This window comes from Heterodontus francisci, chromosome 37 (assembly GCF_036365525.1).
Source record: "Heterodontus francisci isolate sHetFra1 chromosome 37, sHetFra1.hap1, whole genome shotgun sequence".
NCBI classification, from domain to species: Eukaryota; Metazoa; Chordata; class Chondrichthyes; order Heterodontiformes; family Heterodontidae; genus Heterodontus; species Heterodontus francisci.
Window position 1 is genome coordinate 14652644 of NC_090407.1, and position 19543 is coordinate 14672186.

At 41.2% G+C, this 19543-nt stretch overlaps 1 protein-coding gene across 1 annotated transcript in view; it reads right to left on the bottom strand.

Moving 5' to 3' along the window:
- Window positions 1-19543, bottom strand: part of wrap73 (WD repeat containing, antisense to TP73) — a 50909-nt gene that overhangs the window by 7378 nt on the left and 23988 nt on the right. The window contains exons 4-11 of the mRNA XM_068017151.1: window positions 14099-14171; window positions 9401-9504; window positions 8546-8632; window positions 7463-7597; window positions 3704-3781; window positions 2504-2609; window positions 1409-1534; window positions 77-268 (exon numbers count right to left, since the gene is read on the bottom strand). Coding sequence (XP_067873252.1) covers window positions 77-268; window positions 1409-1534; window positions 2504-2609; window positions 3704-3781; window positions 7463-7597; window positions 8546-8632; window positions 9401-9504; window positions 14099-14171 — 901 coding nt within the window. The remainder of the gene's footprint in view (window positions 1-76; window positions 269-1408; window positions 1535-2503; window positions 2610-3703; window positions 3782-7462; window positions 7598-8545; window positions 8633-9400; window positions 9505-14098; window positions 14172-19543) is intronic.

The following is a 19543-nucleotide window of genomic DNA, read 5'->3' on the forward strand; positions in this document are numbered from 1 at the left end:
GTATTTCTGGCATTAGTTAAGAAAATATGAAATGCACAGTTCCCAAGTCTTCAGCCCTGAGTTTCCCTCCTCTTACCTTCAGCTGGAACTTGCACAGACAAGCACCCTGCAGGAGACCAAAGGTACACCTTGTTGCCGCCAGTACAGATGGCCAGACGGGCCCTGCATGGGTCCCACTGGAAGGATCTGACAGCAGACACTTGCTCCAAAACCACATACTGCTTCAGCTTCTGGGCATCCCATATCCACACAGTGTTTGGCATATTATCTGGCAAAGGAGAAAAAGAAAGTGATTATAAATTAGTTTGTGCTTTTTATTTGATAGGATTAATGAGGAAGGCAATTCTATGGGACAGGATCATTAAAATCCCTCTCATTCTTAAGATTTCATCTACACAGAACCCTGTCAACATCACAAAACTCATTGAAAGAAAGTAAGCACCAAAAAAAAAATCCAACGTACTAGTCACCAACATAGCTGTGAACGAAAAACAATTAAATGGTCATAAATGTGGGAGGGGCTCTAGAGGTAAGCACCACAGTAATGGTACTTAAATGTATTTAATTACTTTCCACTGAAAGAAAATATATTTATAGCCCAAATTTGCAAATGGATGTTCAACTAAAGCTTTGTGACCCAAGAAAACAATTTTACGTCAGTAAAATTTTGTACTGATGTTGACCTTCTGTGCTGCATGAAAAGAGCAGCAAAAAGTTGAAAACTACTACATTTAACAGATAGCCCAACTTGGAGTTCAAAATAAAACAGAGAAACCAAATGTGAGAAAAAACTTTCTAATTTTGTCTCGTAGATGAAAGCAGCTCTTCCTGTGGATGGGGTGTGAAGATAAAAAGGGGGAGGAGAAGAGATATATTTTGCATTGCATGGTTTAGTATGAGTGTCTGTTGTTCACAGGAAATAAGACACTTAGAGTGCTCCAAGTTCATAACTATCAGACAAGGAGGACAGTAGCAAGGAAACAAGTCACTAGTCCAACAAAAATTAACTACCTCAACCTTAGAGACACACAAAGTTGCAGACTGCAAAAATTCTGCACATTAAACTTCCTGCACACAAACAGCAGGAGGAACAGTAGAATAGCCCAAGGATGACTCTGTCTCAGTCTTTCCCTCCTTCCCTGTCAGAGGTGACCGGCCTCCACCCAGCTCCTTCCCACTGCACGCTGCTGAATCTTAAACTCAGCAAAGTGGAAGGGAGAAACTGCATCTTCCACCACATTGCCATTCCATGTATTGGTCCCTTGGTACGGTTCACACCATACTGCCCGCAAAATCAGTTTAAATTCCAAACCCCAACTACAAAAATGTCTACACATCAACTCAAACCTGCTACCCCAAAGCTACCAAAGCCCACCTTTAATCCACCGCATTGGTCGTATTAACGTACCATTCCTGGTTGCTAAGAAACGGTTGTCCGGACTGAAGGCCAACATCCCTACACCCAATTTGGGATTCGCTCGATCTGGATCAGGCTTCACTATAGGGACTTCAGCTGGAGGCTGGCAAATCTCATCTGAAACAGAACGAAGAATCAGTAAGGTAAAGACAGAACGCCATAACTACAGTGGCTCCTGCAAAAGACTGCACTGTAAATCCCATCTTTTGTGCTGGGATTGTTAAAAGCATCAGAATAATAAAACTCCTTTATTCCTTCAGTCATTAAATAGAGATTTGCTGAATGTACACAATAAAATGTTAATAAATTATTAATCTTCAGTCAAGGAGTTAAGGCTAAACGCAACAGCAGCCCCCACCAAAAAAAGTATAAAATGATACAGCACTGAAACCAGCCATTAGGCCCGTAGCCCTTTACAGTCACTCCCAGGTAAAACCATTCAGCTGAAATCACAGATCTGAAGGAGATCACTTAGGATGACAATGTAGGAAGCTTCAGGTTACGAGTGTTCATTTGCTTGAACTGCAAGCTCAGATACTGAAACAGGTGGAGTACTCAAAGTTGCTAATTCATAAAGCTTCTACTTTGTTCTGTTCAAAGCTATGGCTGGGCAACTATGTGGAATTATGGTGTGCAAGTGGGTTGTAGCTTAGTTCAACTACAATTCTAAGAGTGCATTCCCCTTGCTCAGCACCCTGGGTTAGGTGGTGGGGAACAGAAAGGTCAGGCAGGATTTCTGTTGCTGATGGCAATCTGCTGCAAACAGAATAGAGTGAATTCTGGGTGGGAACAGACTGTGATGTCCCTCAAGGTTAACAACCTTTGCTGTCTAAGCTCACATGAAAGATCACCACTTTGAGGTACTGTGGGCAGCCACTATCTGTGGAATTGCAGGGAAACTGAGAAAAGGCAGGAAAGGAAACCTCAAAATACTTTAAAAAGACAACAGTAACTACACCATCTCAACCACCAAGAAAGAAGCTAGTAATAAATGTTTAATGGATAACACAGGTTCACCCTTCCCCCTAACCTCGGCCAAATGAAGAAGATAAACAGGTAGTCACATTCCTTCCCTGCATTACTTACATTTACTCTGCGAGCTGAACAACGAACTTTCTCCAGTTGGAATTGGAGGAAAGGAAAAGCCATCTCCGCCCAGACGTGGGTGGCTTTCTATCTCCTTATATATAACCTATAGGCAAAAAGGGAATGGTTAGTGGTTCTGTCACATTTGTAGATTTCTTATGCTGGCTATTCTTAGCCAGTCACTGCATGAAGCTTTTACACAGAGGGTGGTGAGTGCCTGGAATTTGCTGCCGGGGGAGATGGTGGAAGCAGGTACGATAATGACGTTTAAGAGGCATCTTGACAAATACATGAATAGGATGGGAATAGAGGGATACGGTCCCCGGAAGTGCAGAAGGTTTTAGTTTAGGCAGGCATCAAGATCGGCGCAGGCTTGGAGGGCCGAATGGCCTGTTCCTGTGCTGTACTGTTCTTTGTTCTTTGAAGCTAAAGATAAGCAAAATAAAATATGCACATGCAGGCTGTTCAAGCAGCTGGGGAGGCCATGAGTAGTATGGACTGCCATATCTATTTGTTTAAGCACATGGGGGTTCAGGTGCTGAGCCAGTTACTTCCCAAGACATGTTCTACTTCTGCAGCCATCTGATACAATCATCAACTTAGCCAGTCACTCATCCTGGACTATACTACATTAAAGAAACGGGATCCCCTCAGCTACAGGATAAACCTTACACTGCAACAGAAATGTAACTAGCTCACAAGTACAATTACAATCTGGTTTCAATAAGTTATAGACCTTAACATTCATTTAACAGGCATCACAAATTATAATAATTGTCAATTAGGCAGATAGACTTGTATAGCGTTTTAGTGTCAAAATATCTTAAAGTACTTCATATAAAAAATTATTTTTAGTTCAGTCACTTACGTTGCCAAATATAGTAACCATTTTACACCATCATGAACAGCAATTAGTTTTTTTTTCGGTGGTATTGGCTATGGAATGAACGTTAGCCAAAATAACAAGAGAACGCCCTGCTCTTCTTTGGATTGCGCCATGGGATGTTTCACAAATGGTTGGGCCATTGAACCAAATCCCATCCGTTACAATACAGGACTTCTCCCAGTACTGCATTAGAGTGTCTGCCTAGAATAGGTGCTCAAGCTTCATGCGCAGCTCAAAACTACAACTAGGGAGGTATGCTACCCTTTCAGTTCAAATAATTCCCTCTCCCTTTTAAAACAACAACTCCTACTTACACTTTTTGGGTTTCTGATGGTTGGGAGATGTTCCAATTCCACAAGCTTCCTCCAGGTCACATGGTTTATGATTCTTACCTAGTGGTTAGATCATTTCAATTAAAATTTACTCCAAAAAAAAAAAATCACCCAAAATATTCCATTTTAGGAAAAAATGGTGGATCCAGATTAGGATTTAATGCAGTAATGCAAGTCAAGCTGCCAAAGCAGCATCCCATGACTATAGGTCATTAGGAGTTGCAGACAACTTTAACAGTGTATGACATGCCCGAGGGCTCTTTAAAATATGGCTTAGAAGAGAACAGTAAATTTGAACAAAAAAGTCAGTACCTGAAAGAGAATGTCATATTTTTCAGTCTAACCACTCAGAACTGCAATTAATTTATCTTTCTATTTCAGATACTGATCAAATCTGCTTGCATTTTAAACATTAAAAGGATGCATTACTTAAAAACCACGAACTGTTTGGACAGCAATGGCTACACATGGTGCCAATTTGTTCATGCAAATATGCACTTGCCTGAACCCTTGCAAGTACTTTTGCACCACTTGTACTTTTAATTTGATAATCATGTTTAGACACTGCAGTGAAGTTTCCCCGACCAGTTACATAACAGATGGGCGCAACGTGGCTCCTTTCTTCATTCAGTCAAGGGAAAACAGCATGTGGGCAAAGTCTACCCTCCTTTGTTTTACTACAGTAAGTACATTGAGGCTTTTCAGCATTGGAAGAGGATTCCAAGAGGCGATTATAGAGTATATAAGATTGCAAACAGTGGGGTAATGATAAATCTGGAAAATCACTAAATTAAACTGCTAGAGAAGGATGTAGGGATACAGAAAAAAAAACTTGCATTTATATAGCACCTTTTATGACCACAGGACATCTTAAAAGCACTTTACAGCCAATGAAGTACTTTTAAAAGTGTAGTCAGTGTTGTAATGTAGGAATTGCGGCAGCCAGTTTGCACACAGCAAGATCCAACAAACAGTAATGTGATAATGACCAAATAATCTGATTTTTGTGATTTGGTTGAGAGATAAATACTGGCTAGGACACTGGGGATAACTCCCCTGCTCGTCTTTGAAATAGTGCCCAGGGATCTTTTACATCCACCTGAGAGCATAGACGGGACCACGGTAAATGTCTCATCTGAAAGATGCACTGGAGTGTCAACCTTGATTTTTATACTCAGGTCTTGGCCTGGGACTTGAACCCACAATCTTCTGAGATTGCTACCAAGAGTGCTGCTAACTGAGCCAAAGCTGCCACTGGTTCAAACTAGTGAAAGGTAACTTTAGGACTAACAGCCATAGGAACATTCATCCCTGACATAGATAATCATGGAATAATTCAAGAGCCAACAGGGTGCTGCAATGGCTGAGGGGACGGCTTTATGATCATTTGGGATAGATAAAGAGAGATGGGCAGAATGGTCTTCCTCATCCATAATTGAGAGATTTGCAGTAGTATATTCTCTTAAATGACTGGTGCAACCAAAACATAGGAACAGATTTGTGCTTCGATAGATAAATGAAAGTCTTGGAAGTATAACTGTTTGATGAAAGCAAATACGAGTGAGAGCATCAAATCAGTTTGGCAGGTGCCTACTTTTTTTTTTGGCAATGGCTTAAACCAGAACTCAAGTGAGCAATAACATGGGAGAGGAAGAAGTCAAACCATAAACCACTTCCTGAGAATTGAAAATTGGCAAAGCAATCAGCATCTTTGGTTTGATACAGGGACAGTTGGAAACCACAGACTAAAGCCATACTCAACTATACCAGTTTTATATTGCAGTCTGGGTCTTGTGCCATTCTCCCAAATATATTAAGTGATGCAATCAGGCTTCCTGTAAACTAGACTGATATTTCCACATCAGTACATGTGCAGGTTCGAAGCACTAGCATAATACTGCACCATCACCATTATGGACAAAATATGTAATGATCCAATTGTCCAATTATGTAATGACTGTTATGACGCAACTATATACTAATCCACAGCTCATTGAATGGTGGAACAAGCTCAAGGGGCTAAATGGCCTACTCCTGTTCCTATGCTACTGAAATTGTGCCCCAGGAGGGCCAATACTTATTGGAAAGACTTTTTTTTTTTTAAATATAAAAAGTCTTCTGGACCACTGTTTCTAAAATTCCACTAAGTTTATCTTCATATGCCTCCTGACTGAGATCCATGCAGCTTACAGTTTGATCTAGGGACATATTTTAAAATACAATAAAGGTGATATATAGGTGCTAGTTGTTGTTTTAGAACAGATTTTAGCCAGCACAATTTCAGGGTGGAGGGGACCGCCTGCCAAAATCTGAAAGTATTGGGGCTTTAGAAGATCCAACAAGTACCAACATTTGCAAAATGGTGAAATCTGTCAAGTTCAAACAGATTCTAAGCAATCTTGGTGGATTGATGATTTGAGTAGTTTCAAATTTGCATGAAAAGTGCTTGCGCTATAATGGCAACTACAATTAGGGCCAGTAATTGGACATTGCTCATAAAGCAGGCTTTCACTGCCTGCACAATTGTGGTCCTCTGGCAGCAAAGTGTGCTACACAACTTGACTGCAGAAACTTGTGCCATTTCTCACAGGATATCAAACTGTCCCAAGTCACTTGCTGCAACTTAAGGTAGTGGGAGGACTTCTTTAAAATGTGTCTCAGCAGACCCTTTCACCATATGACAATGTTCTTGGTAAAGAATTTCAAAAGTGGCAGCACACTTGTGTTACAAATATTTAGCTCTGTTCACCTTTTACAAAGGTGAAAAGCACTAGAAACTTGAGGCTAGGTCCACTGATTATGAAAAGGCAAAGATAAAATGCAGTTAAGTCTCCCACCTGTTAATTTATGCATACAAATTGGCAGAGGTGGGTAAATGAACAGCTGAAGCTCCAGATCTACTTCCATTTGTAATTAAAATACTTGAACAACCAAAGGCCATTTGATACTAAGAAAGCGAGTTGTACTTGCCTTGTTGGCCAGTCTTACCTACACAAGCTGTGAACTGGATTAGATCATTTAAATAGACTAATCAGACACCAATAACTCAAATCAACTTAACTAAGGATGCCTGAGCCACAGGGTCCCCTCTACATGGGATACAATTAAGATCTCACTATACACAAGATTTAGCTCTTTAGGCTTTAAAAACAAGTTCATCTTAAAAACAATACTCTTGAATGGTTACCAGTTCCAACACCTATATTAAAAAAAAAAAACTTAGCCTTCCCAATTGTGAATGATCCATTGGAAATAGATGAGGGAGGCCATTTACCCAGTTTTAGCTAATCCATTAGAATGAAACACCTACATTCCTCTCATTGCCTCGACTGAGTCTTCAACCAGTCTAATCCCCTCACTCCTCTAACCAGAACACCATTCCAAGTTGTGATCATACTTCCCCACAATGAGCCGTCCAGGTCCTAAGCTCTAGTCCCTCCCTAAACCTCTCTGCATCTCTACCTCCCTCTCCTCCTTTAAGAACCAGTTTAAAACCTACCTCTGACTTTGTTACCTCTAATATCCCCTTCTTTGGCTCAGTGTCAATTTTTGTCTACTTATGATCCTGTGAAGAACCTTGAAACGTTTTCCTACATTCGTGGTGCTATAAAAATATCAGTTATGTGAAAAAAAAAATTATTCTGAAAGCCATCCTTAACTTTGCTTTCATTAGTTTTAACCAATTCCTGCCAAGATCTGCCAGTGGTTATTAATTTCACTGACCTGTGTCACATCTCTTACCTTTTCATCATAGCTCCCAATGGCCAGAAACTGGCTGCTTGGACTCCACGCAACAGACTTCACACCGAGAGACCACTCGTATGCACTATAGGTGGAGAGCAGGCGGCCATCCAATGAATACAAGAGGACTTTATACTGGAAGGAACGAAACAGTTACTCAACAAAGGGAGAAAGGGGAAGTGGGGGGGTGGGGGAAGTCCCACAAAGCAATTTTATACATCAAAAAAAATGTTTAGAAAGTGCAGGAAGAATAGGCATTCCATGTAGTATTGAGAACAGCACAGGATCATCTCTGGTTTTCCTCTAGAGCAGATCAATATTGGGAAACATGTATGCTTGTGCTGCTAATCCCTGCCCTTCACCCACCCCCCCCACCCAGTTAATGTTGAAAGAAAAATATTGCATTTATGCAGCATCTTTCACATCTTCAGGATATCCAATGCATTTCACAATCAATGAAGTACTTTAAAGATATAATCACAGATTTAATGTTGGAAACATGGCAGCCAATTTGCACACAGCAAGGTCCCACAAACAGCAATGAGTTAAATTACCAGATAATTAGTTTATAAGTGATGTTGGTTGAGGAATAAATGATGGCCAGGACACAAAGAGAAGATCCCTGTTGCTTTTGAAATCATGCCATGGCATCGGTTACGTCCACCTGAGAGGGCAGATGGAACCTCAGTTCAAATGTCTCTCAGAATTCAGCACTTCTGACAGAGCAGCACTCCCTCAGCACTGCACTGAAGTGTCAGCCTAGATTATGTGCTCCAATTTCTGGATTTAGGAGCTGAACACACAACCTTTTGATTCAGGCGAGTGCACTAGCTGACATTTGAAGAGACCCAAGTCTAATTTTTTTGCACACTTTCACATATCAATTCCTCCAAAAACTTAATTTTAACATTTTAAAATTCTCTGCTCTAACAAAAGGCCAAGAACTGTCATATAGTATACAGTCAAAACCCAGTTCTTGTCAATCAATTAACACCTTAGACACCAAATTTACTTTAAAAAATTAGCATTTTAATGACAGGAATCTTTCAAGCTGCAATATCCCTTCTCAGAGCTGCCACTTACCTCCAAACAAGAATCCCAGACTGCCAGCACACAGCTGTTGGGTGACCATTCGATACCAGCCAGGTCCTGGGTCTCAGTCTCAAAATGCTGAACAAATTACACACAAGAGGATCATGAATAAAAGACAGCTACCAAATCAATTTTAGAAAAGCCTAACATCTGACTGTAAACAACAATTTATTTCAGACCATTTAAAGGTAACAGATGACCAGAGAATTTTGGGCATTGCAACATGAAGATGCTGGGAGGTGCAGTACAGAAATGCAAATAAAATGCTACATCGTACAATGCGGCGAGCTGCATGGTGGCTTACAGTAATCTCATTCTCTTCTGGGATGGGTTCAAATCCAGTTCACATTAATGGTGTTAAAATCTCTCTATACTGACTGCTGTCTTAGTTGCTGGAATGTACGTATCCACAACACAGATCCACAGTCCTGCTCAGATGGCGGGGAAGGAATTGGAAATTTCCCATTCGTGCAATAGGGAATTGATTCATTTAAGGCAATATAAAAAGCAGCTTTACCCTCCACCTAACCCATTCTGTATGTGATTCAAACTGCTTGACACATGTACTGGGTGCAAAATGTGGATGGGGGGAGGTGATGGGAAGTTCCATTTCATAGCATTAGAAACCTTTTACCTCAATGATATATTAAAAGACCTCACTCTTGGTATACCAGCAATGTGCTGCTTGGAATAATAGCAGTGCACTTTTAAAGTTCTTGAAATAGAGCATGATTTCAACGGTGAAGTTCCAGAACAGCAGGCACAGTGTAAGTCAGTACTGGGTCACACCGCTCTCAATGAGGAATGGTGTGTGTTTTTTTTAATATAATGTATAAAGTTAATTACCCGCAACAGCTGCCATTCACTGCACACAAAGATACTGATGTGATCCTTGCAGTCCCGTCTCTCTGCCAGCGCCATGTAGTGCCCGTCCTTGGTGAAATCCATCCCTGAGGCCATAAAGCGGCAGTTAGTGTGTCAAATCTTACAGGATTTTAAAGCAGCTACACAGGGAAACCCATCCTCCATACAATCATCTACAGTTGAAATGGTTAAACTAAAGCCATTTGAGGGATAAAACTTCTAATAAAATCTTTTACAAACAAGCCTTCAAATATTTATTTGTATCCTTCCCAATTTTTTCCCATTCTTTCCTGAAGGCACTAAGGTAGACTCCCATGGGCACTGACAACCCTGAAATCTCACTCAGTTGGCTACTCAATGTATAAGCCTCGACATTCAGGGGATAATTTTAGCCAAATCCTCCCGGCAAGGAACTGATGGGATTGGCTGCCTGATTTACACCTTGTCTGATCTTATTTTTCCCAATGGAAATGTAAAATTCAGATACTGAAGACGACCAGGCCAGCATACAGCAAGACCTGGACAAGATTCAGACTTGGGCTGATAAGTGGCAAGTAACATTCGCACCACACAAGTGCTGGGCAATGAGCATCTTCAATAGAAGAGAATCTTAACATCTCCCTTGACGTTCAACAGCATTACCATTGCTGAATCCCCCACTATCAACATCCTGGGAGTTACCATTGACCAGAAACTTAACTGGACCACCCATACAAATACTGTGGCTACAAGAGCAGGTCAGAGGTTGGTAATTCTGCAGTGAGTAGCTCACCTCTTGACTCCACAAAGCCTGTCCACCATCTACAAGGCAGAAGTGTAATGGAATACTCTCCACTTGCCTGGATGAGTGCAGCTCCACCACTTAAGAAGCTTGACATCATTCAGGACAAAGCAGCCTGCTTGAACTGCACCCCATCCACCATCTTAAACATTCACCCCTCCACCACCAGCAGTGTACACCATCTACAAGATGCACTACAACAACTCGCCAAGCTTCCTTCTACAGCACCTTCCAAAACCGCGACCTCTACCACCTAGAAGTCACACATCATCATGACTTGGAACTGTTGGGTCAAAATCCTGGAACTCCCTTCCCAGTAGCAGCACTGGTGTACCTGCACTACATGGAATGCAGCATTTCAAGCAGAAGGCTCACCACCACCTTCTCAAGGGCAATTAGGCTGAGGCAATAAATGCTGGCCTTGCCAACAATGCTCTCATACCAAGAAAGAATTAAAAACAAAATGGTGGCTGATACGATCCGGTTAGTTTCTTGTCAGGCAGCTTAGGTTAAAATTACGGAGCGTCAGCAGTCTATTGAACCAGAGGACATCACAACCAAGTCCATTTCTGCCCTCACACACTTCTTAGGCAAAGGTCAGAAGGGATCCTGCCTGATTTCCCTCTTTAGCTCATGGGCACTGAAGCCAATTATGGGGCCCTAACTGCAACCCTGGCTCAGATTAGCTCACAGCGCACCCCCAGGATCAGCTCAAAAAGTGAGGATATTTTTCTTTTCAGACCTGTATTCAAAATTTGTGTTGCTTTAATTAACACTACGTCTATTGGAGTTTCAAATTATAAGAATCCAAAAATATTTAGAAAAACTATGCCTTATGTAGCTTGCCTTAGATTCAAGTCTCAGACAGTGCTGCTTTTTTTTGTTTAAGATACAATTTGAAGAATAAATGAATGTTAACACGTATATTGTCTTAGTCTCTAAAGGAGGTGGTAAAAATGTTCTGTGCTGGTTCTGAACATCAGTCTGCTTTCATGACGAGCTGATCAGTTCTTCAAAGTGATCCAAGCCCAGTCTGATACCCTGTTTGTGAACATTTGTATTCAGGGTGAGAATCTCTGCATCCGGTGGTGCTTGATGAGCAGTCTTAACCGTAATTCCTGGAACTCTAAGGTTGGCCTCGATGAGGTGTCTCACGGGTGTTGCTGAGTACCAGGCATTCTGCACAAATACTGTTACTATTATTTGAGAAACTGCACAATATTTTGTTTCTCAACAATAGCACATGCTAAAACGTTGCAGAGCTACTGAGAAATATATTACTGAACTACTAATCCGGAGGACCAGGTGTAATGTCGTGGGGACACTGGTTCAAATCCCATCAAAGCAACTAGTGGAATTTAAATTCAATTAATAAATAAATTCAATTATTTAATTTACAAAATCTGGAATTGAAAGCTAGTCTCAGTAATGAAGTCATGAAACAAATATTCATCGAATGTCATATAAACCCACCTGGCTCACTAATGTCCTTTAGAGAAGGAAATCTGCCGTCCTTACCTGGTCTGGCCTACATGTGACTCCAGGCCCACAGCAATGTGGTTGACTCTTAACTGCCCTCTGAAATGGCCTAGCAAGCCACTCAGTTGTTAAGGGCAATTAGGGATGGGCAACAAATGCTGGCCTTGCTAGCAACACCCAAATCCCATGAACGCATTAAAAAAATTCCAGATACTGTGGATTCAAATCCCTTCATGAGTTTGAAAATTTGAATTCAGCTTTTAAAAATTCTGGAAAGAAAAAGTTGATATCAGTAGAAATGAATATGAAGCTGCCAGATTGTTATAAAAACCCAACTGTCTCACTGATATTTCAGGGAAGAAAACCAGTCATCCTTATCCAATCTGTGACTCCAGTCCTATGCCAATGTGGTTGACTCTTAATTGCCCTAAGGTGGCCTAGTAAGCCACTCTGCTGCACCAGAACAACTAGGATGAACATTAAATAAGGCTATTAAAAAAACAAACCAAGCAATGGGGTTCATTTTTAGAGGTGTAGAATTGTAAAGCAGAGATGTTATGTTAAACTTGTAATGAACCTTAGTTAGATCATACTCAGAGTACTGCGCACTGTTCTAGTCTCCTTACTATAAAATGGTTACAGAGGCATGGCAAAGGTGCTAAAAATATTCACAAGGGTGATAACAGAACTGAGAGGATATACTTATCAGGAAAGGCTGAACTGGCTGGGGCAATATGCTGAGATGAATAGTTGAAGAGGGGCGAGAGGAGGGTTGTGTGGAGCATAAATGCCAGCAAAAACCAGTTGGGCCGAATGGCTTACATGTGTGTCATAGATGCTATGAAACTGCATGTAATTGTTTATGAACAGAACTTAGTCATATCTTCCAAAGCTAAAACTTCTTCCCCTCTCCTTCATCCCTGCCAATTCTACCATGTAACCAGCCTCTAGCAAAAGGCACAGAACAACCTGACCAGGCATATACATAATCTCTTCTTGTGGGAAACCCTTCTTCTCAAAAAGCAGCCTGGTTAAGATCAGCAAAGTTGCAAGGGGAAAAAAAGTCGCATGCAGACAGAAGTGCCCCATTGTTTTGTAATGTGGCACATTAGGATTCAGGGTACCCTTCTGAGATGCTTCCTTTGAAGTTTCATTCTTTTTCAACAGATCTCACTGAACAAAAATCTTTAGTAGCCCCCAAAGAACAAAATGGGATCAGAAACTGTTGTGCAAATGATAATGTTACAAGGTTTTTGTATTAAAAACTGAGAATGCTGAAAGGATTTTTCAGTGGACATTGACACCTGCAAATAGCTGAAAGTTTTGGATATTTTGAAAAGGAAGCTGACTTTGTATACAATGACAGGAAAGCAGGCAATTTCCAGGAAACCAGCAAGGGGTTTTGACCTCCTCAGAGCAACTCTTTGAATGACAAGGGAGACTCTAAGTCTGGACATGTGACCTGTTAGGAAGGTTTTGCTTTCAACTTTGGACCATTTAAAAAGCCAATGAGTTGGACAAAGAGCAGGCATTTGAAATTGAATTTTTGACCTGCCTGGAGATCAGTGAGAAAGACCCAGAAAGTGTGTTATCTCTCTCTGTAAAGGAATCCTGATTCTCTTGCAAAGAAACCCTGTGCTTGAAAGGTGGCAGATTCCAATTGCCTCCCGTCTCTGAAGATTCCCTGCATCATGTGTGGTTCCTGTTGCCTCCCATGTGTTAAGAAATTCTGAAATCTGAAGAAATCTTCTACTGCTATCCTGCTGCTGTAAAACCTAAGGAGACTTGTTGCTGCACCCCTGATGAAAGACCTATGTGAAGCATGCTGCAGTTGAATTGCCTTGAACACCCACTCATCATAGACTGTTCATCAACCTCGCCTGAGTGGCATCCAACTATTCGACTCTGGGACACCTCACCAAATCGAAGAACTTCCTACCCGAACATGACAAACTAAGCTATTTTATTATTCCTTCTATTCTTACGAAACAGCTGTAAACCAAAATCCTTTTTCCCTGGTTAACTTTTTTTTATATGTATGTGTATGTGCATGAGGGCTAGGGAAATAAGGAGCTTTTTGTATATAGGTTTATCTCACTTTTAGTTAAGACTTGTTTTTATAATAAATAGTTAATTTTGTTGTTGATTAAAGAAACCTGGTTGGTGTACTTTATTCTGGGGGACAAATAGAGTATCTAATTTATTGATATGCTGTGAGCCATGGAGAAGTGGAACTGAATTAACAGATCACTCCTCCCGCTTTGGCCGTAACAATAGCAAAACTGACCAAATAATGAAGACATTGAGGACTGCAGGTATAAGCAAAATCAATAAACAGTTTACAATACATGTCCTTCTCAATTCCACTTAATTCTTGTTTCATACATTATCCTTCAAAACAAAATTGCTCATCTACTTACCATGCTGACAGGCCTTGGGATACTTGATATAAGATACAGATTTGGTGCACAACGACCAGAGGGTGATTCTCAGCTGTTGAGAGAGATAAACGTTTATTTATTTTGTCGCCGCAGCAAGCGTAGAATGCCGGATCTCCGACCCAAACCTGACCTCAGAAATGAATCTGTGCAAGCCTGCAGGCTACACTTACACACAGAACAACAAATTCCTTCTCAGCAGCTGAAATTACAAGAACTGTATGGAAGAATGTAATTTACGGCACCCAACTTAAATGGCAACCCAATTAAACTATTAACCTTAATGTACAGTTTGGTCAAAATTTCAACATTTTTACAGTAATGAAAAGACATACACCAGTCATGTCCACAGTCAAGACTTCCTCTTAACTCAGGCAGTAAATGTCCCTTTCTGAAGTTTGTAACAGGTCTTTGAGCTCATCATTTGCAACAAATTTGATAAAATCATACTGGATTTTAAATGGGATGGGCGCAGGTGAACTATCTAGTTTATATTGGAAGGATGCTTCCCCAAGGTTCAGTGGATAAAAGGTACAGTTTTGAGCCAAACACACAAAATAATACTAGGTATGACTCATGCTGAGTTAGCAGCAGAAAGGGCGTGACAATTGACTGAACTCAGGAATGGGGACGGGGAAAGAGAAGCAGAGGAAGTGGCTAGGGTTACTGTTTGACAACTACCCAGTCAGTGGTCCCATTGAAAAACGTATACATGCGGACATCAGGCGAAGACAGCATCAGACTTGGTTGTGATGCTGCTCCACTGTTAGCACACACATCCCTGAAGAATAGCCATTCAGGTGAGATGCCAAAGAGTGGAGAGTTCCATTACATTAGTGGATTCAGAAAGAAAGGGCAGAAAACAAATACTGCTAGGTGAAGGTGCAAAAACTTCTACCAATGTTGGATCGTGTAGAGTAACCCAGTAAGTTATTGAACACTGTTTTTAAACCTTCCCCAAAGATTAGTGATAGTACACACTTGAAAGGTTCTCCCTTGATTTAATTTTCAGCATTGTATTTCTATCTATCTGAAAAAGGTATACAAAGATGACCAGACTAGCTCATACAATAGGCAAGCACACAGAATAATGATGCAGTGATTGTGGAAAGACTTGGTATGTTTCAATACCAGCACCGATTGAAAATAAAACTAAGCATCTAAAGGACACTTCCCCACACATACCACCTGCCCGAGCTCCTCCATAACAACTTCCTCCTCACCAGCAGGTAGGTACAATCTGCAGATGGCAGTGAAACAAAACAGACCACATATTCCAGAGTTGATTCCCAATATGAATTGAGGTAGCCAATCTCAACTAGAGGTGCAACAAATGGCCTTGGCATCTTGTGTTAGGGAATATACCAAGGGCAGACAGTTCCTGGTCCAGCATCCTCGTGCTGCAAATAAGTGTGAAATGCATATTGGTGAAGGTGAAGCCATGAATAGCTCCTCTTGCTCAGTGATCAGGCTCATTTTTGAAGAGTGCCAGTTTAGTCAAGGTTTCAGTCTTTGACTTCTGCCCATGGAACCACATGGTTCAGCAGCTTCATGAGAATGGGCAAAATGTGGGGGGGCGAGGGGGGGGGGGGAAAACTTGAGTTTGCTAGCAAAACACCTCAAATGAGGAAAAAATATCTTAAAGAACATGCCCAGTATATAAAAACAAATTTTTAAGATTGCAAGATACCCTAACCTCAAAAGTTTTATTGATTTTTTTTTATCTTTATAAAAAGCTAAGCACTTTAGTTTCAGCTGTAGAAGAGGCATCTCTCAGCTGTTGTTTTGCAAGAGAAAATGATCCTGAATTCTGTCACTATACAGCCGCTTTTAAAATAGCATACGAAGTTGCTGAGACTCTCCAAACGGTAACTTGATAAGGCAAGACTGGGCACAGTTTGAGGGATATTAAACTCTGACTGTTCCAACTAATGGGAGATTAAGCCTCAATTTTTGTTAAATTCAGTGATCAAAGTCATTATTTTTCCATTTTCATAGAAAAAAAAAGAATGGGATCATGGAATGCAATCCCAAAATCACCAGTAAAAGTTCTGGAATCCCAAATGATTAAAGTGAAACTGGACTTATTCAGTCATCATAAACCAGTGACTCTATTAAAAATAAAGTGACCATAGTAAATTGCAAGATTTTTAGTAAATTAAAAGGATGATGTCCATTCTGACTTGTCACTGTTGCTGCAGATTGGGATACCCATGTAAAATCCACTGCAGTTGTTGCTCATATCCCCAAATATGACAAGCTGCTCCATAAGCCAAATTGAGTGGTTTCACCTCCAGGAAGCATGGGTAACAATGCAGCCATTTAAAAAAAATAAAATCATTGATTTATGGAAGGAATGAGTGTCTGAGGCAACATTAATTGTAGCTTCTAACCTCAGATGCTGGCTTTCCTATCACATGCAATTAAACAGAAGAGGCCTGTAAATGACATGTAAACAAGATATCTTTTAAGTCAGGTTTACCATTCCTAACGTGTCCCAACAATAAAGATTCCCTTCAATACCTCCTCAGCCATTTGCCCCTGTAGAACTCCATTAAATTCAATAGGGGCTGTATACAGATTACCAATGTCATATACACAATGCAACAGACTTTGCCCTAGATCAACAAGATTAATGCTGGCACAGGCTGAACACAAATCTAAATTCTCCTTATTTAGCCAAATCAAAAATTCACATAAGTCCGAGCTAGATTTTATAGTCAGTCAGCGACGAGACAATGGCGCTTGCTGCTGAACTCAAAATAAAAGATGTCCACAAAGATGGTGTGATCTCTGTGGCGCAGACCAAAGCCTGGCTACCCCAACCCGAACCCGACCAAACCCGACTATGTGTGTCGGGTTCAGGTGGGGTCCGGTCCATATTCTGTGTCCAGCATTCGGGCTTGGGTCGCGTTGGACTGGACTGTTCTGCATTTTCTTTTTAATCTACATTTTGATGCAATTTTTTTTCTGTTTCAATAATATGTTTGATATTTTTCGGGTCGGTTGGGCATGAAAAATAATTAAAGGACTTGGGCCCGGGTCGGTTGTTAATTTTATATCGGAGCCATGCTTTAGCGCAGACTTCCCCCTTTCCAATGGCAGTTTAAATCTAACACCAAGTCAAGGGGATCTGCAGGCATGCAGCCGCAGTGATATCAACAAGCAAAATAAGCAGCCAATCACACTGAAGGCTGCAAACCAGGAAGTTAAAAGCACTACTGTTCACTTAATTTAAATTTTCAGATAGTGAAATAAAAATGATGATTGGATAAGATAGAAGCTAAAATATCAATATAAACTATGAAAATACTTTTTAAAATGTGGAATTTATCATACTGGTGAGGTTTAACATCCACAAATATAAAATTAGCTTTTCAGGGCCACTGAGGGTGTTTAGCAGTAATTATGAAGGTAATACGCCATTAAAAACCCAGGCTGAAATTGCACTTGGAGGCAGAGGCCCTTCCCACAGACTTAAAATTCAGCGGTAAGCATGCCCCCACTGGGTCTGGAAGCCACAGAATGATTTTCCCTTAATTGGCCTTCTGCCCAAGGCAGGAAGTCCTGCCTCCAAGAACTGCCAGCCAATCAGCGAGCCGGCAGTTCTTCAAATCCCAGCAGCACCGCCAGGAGCAGTGGCCACTCCTGGGACTGCACCCAGCCATAAAAGGACCATGGAGATCAGCCTCCATAAAGTTAAGTGGCGATTTGGGCCACGCAGGGGACAACTGGCTGGGTCCCAGTGAGAAGAGCAGGGTGGGGAAAGGGGGGGTTGGGGAGGTGCTCCATCAGGGGCAGCTTGTGCTTTTTGGGGGGGGGGGGGGGGGGGTCACCTCTGAGACACAGGGTGCCCTATCAGGAGGCCCCTCCACCACCAACACCCCCCCGGACCCGCAAGGAGGCTGCCTAGTATTACCGGCAGCCTCCTCAGGTGAAGTGGAGTAATGATGGTGAACGCTGATAATTTTGCCATCATCACCACTGCAAACATCTGTGCTATTTAGAGTTTGTAACTTTTAAAAAGCTCTTTATATAAAAGCATGGTTTCATACCATCCATAAATATCAGATGGCTAATCATACTTCAGAGCTGGTTGGCACCAGCCACTGTTACTGAAACATTCCAACAGGTGCAATGTTGGTAACCATCATTGTACAAAACAACAATAAAAGAAAAAAATAGCAGCTCAAATAGCCTTCAATTTGTAAACCAGACTCTGCTCAGTCAGAGGGGCTCTTTTCATAGCCATGTCTGTCAGCACAGGATTTTGCAGGATTATTCAGTACACATTCCACAGCACAAAACATTTTAATGAAGATAGGAATCAATCATATTTCAACTCTGATTTTGTTTTGATTTTGAAAGATTCTCAGAGCACGACAACATATTCTGTTCTACTATAATCCTCAAAGTAATTATCTAATTGTGCAATATTAAACATTAGCCTTCTCTGATGGCTCAGTTGGTAAAGTCAATATGAAACTAGGCCAGCACAGATTGGAATTGCATGGAGATTATCACATGGATGCAGGAAGAGGTAGATGTCTAGATATGATGCTCCAGCCATCATGATGTGGGGGCAGCTTGATGAACCAGCTGGTCTTTTCTTGCCAGTCAGTTTTGTAGGTTCACAGAGATGTAAGGTTCAATCCTCGGCTTTTGCTGAACTAGATCTCAGTCAGGACGGCAGTAGAGATGCTTGCTGGAACATGGAAGAGTATACATCCAAGATGAGAACAGGATGAGGCTCGGCTGTGCTGGTCCCCAAAGCTCATGGTTGGTACCCTGTCAATGTCCAAAAATGAACATTAACAATTGGGGTAAAATGCAAGCGAGTGCCTGGCACTGCTGGAGTCATATCCTCATGGGAATATGGACCTTCTGACAGGAATGAGACAAATTTAAAAAAAAGTGAATAAAAAAATGGCAAGGAGGGCCATATATTTCAAGCACTCGAGTCCCTCACTTCATACAGAGCACAGCCATCCAAATAAGAACATAAATTGTTTTCTATCCCCTCTTTTGCCACTGCAAATTGATCAAGCAGGCAGCAAGAAGTTTTTTCTCCACACCCTTGCACATCTGTAGCCAGTTCCTGGAACAGCAGTCAGGATATCCCAGGGTGACTTGCTCTTCAGTTCTCCCTCCTTCATCACAAATGATTTACAGTCAGGAAGCTCTTCCATAATCTCTTCACTACTTACCTAGACAATGAGAGCTAAGGGTTATAATAACCAGAATACTGTGATAGAAGGAAACAACAAATTAATTTTCTCCTCCCTCCTAACAAGAATAAAGGCTACTGGATAATGTAATACCCAACCATCCCAGATTCATACCAAGTTAGCTGATATCAATGTCCCTATGCATGGGGAAAGAAAATAAAATCAATATCCCCTTAGAGTTTGGTGAACATTTAATTTT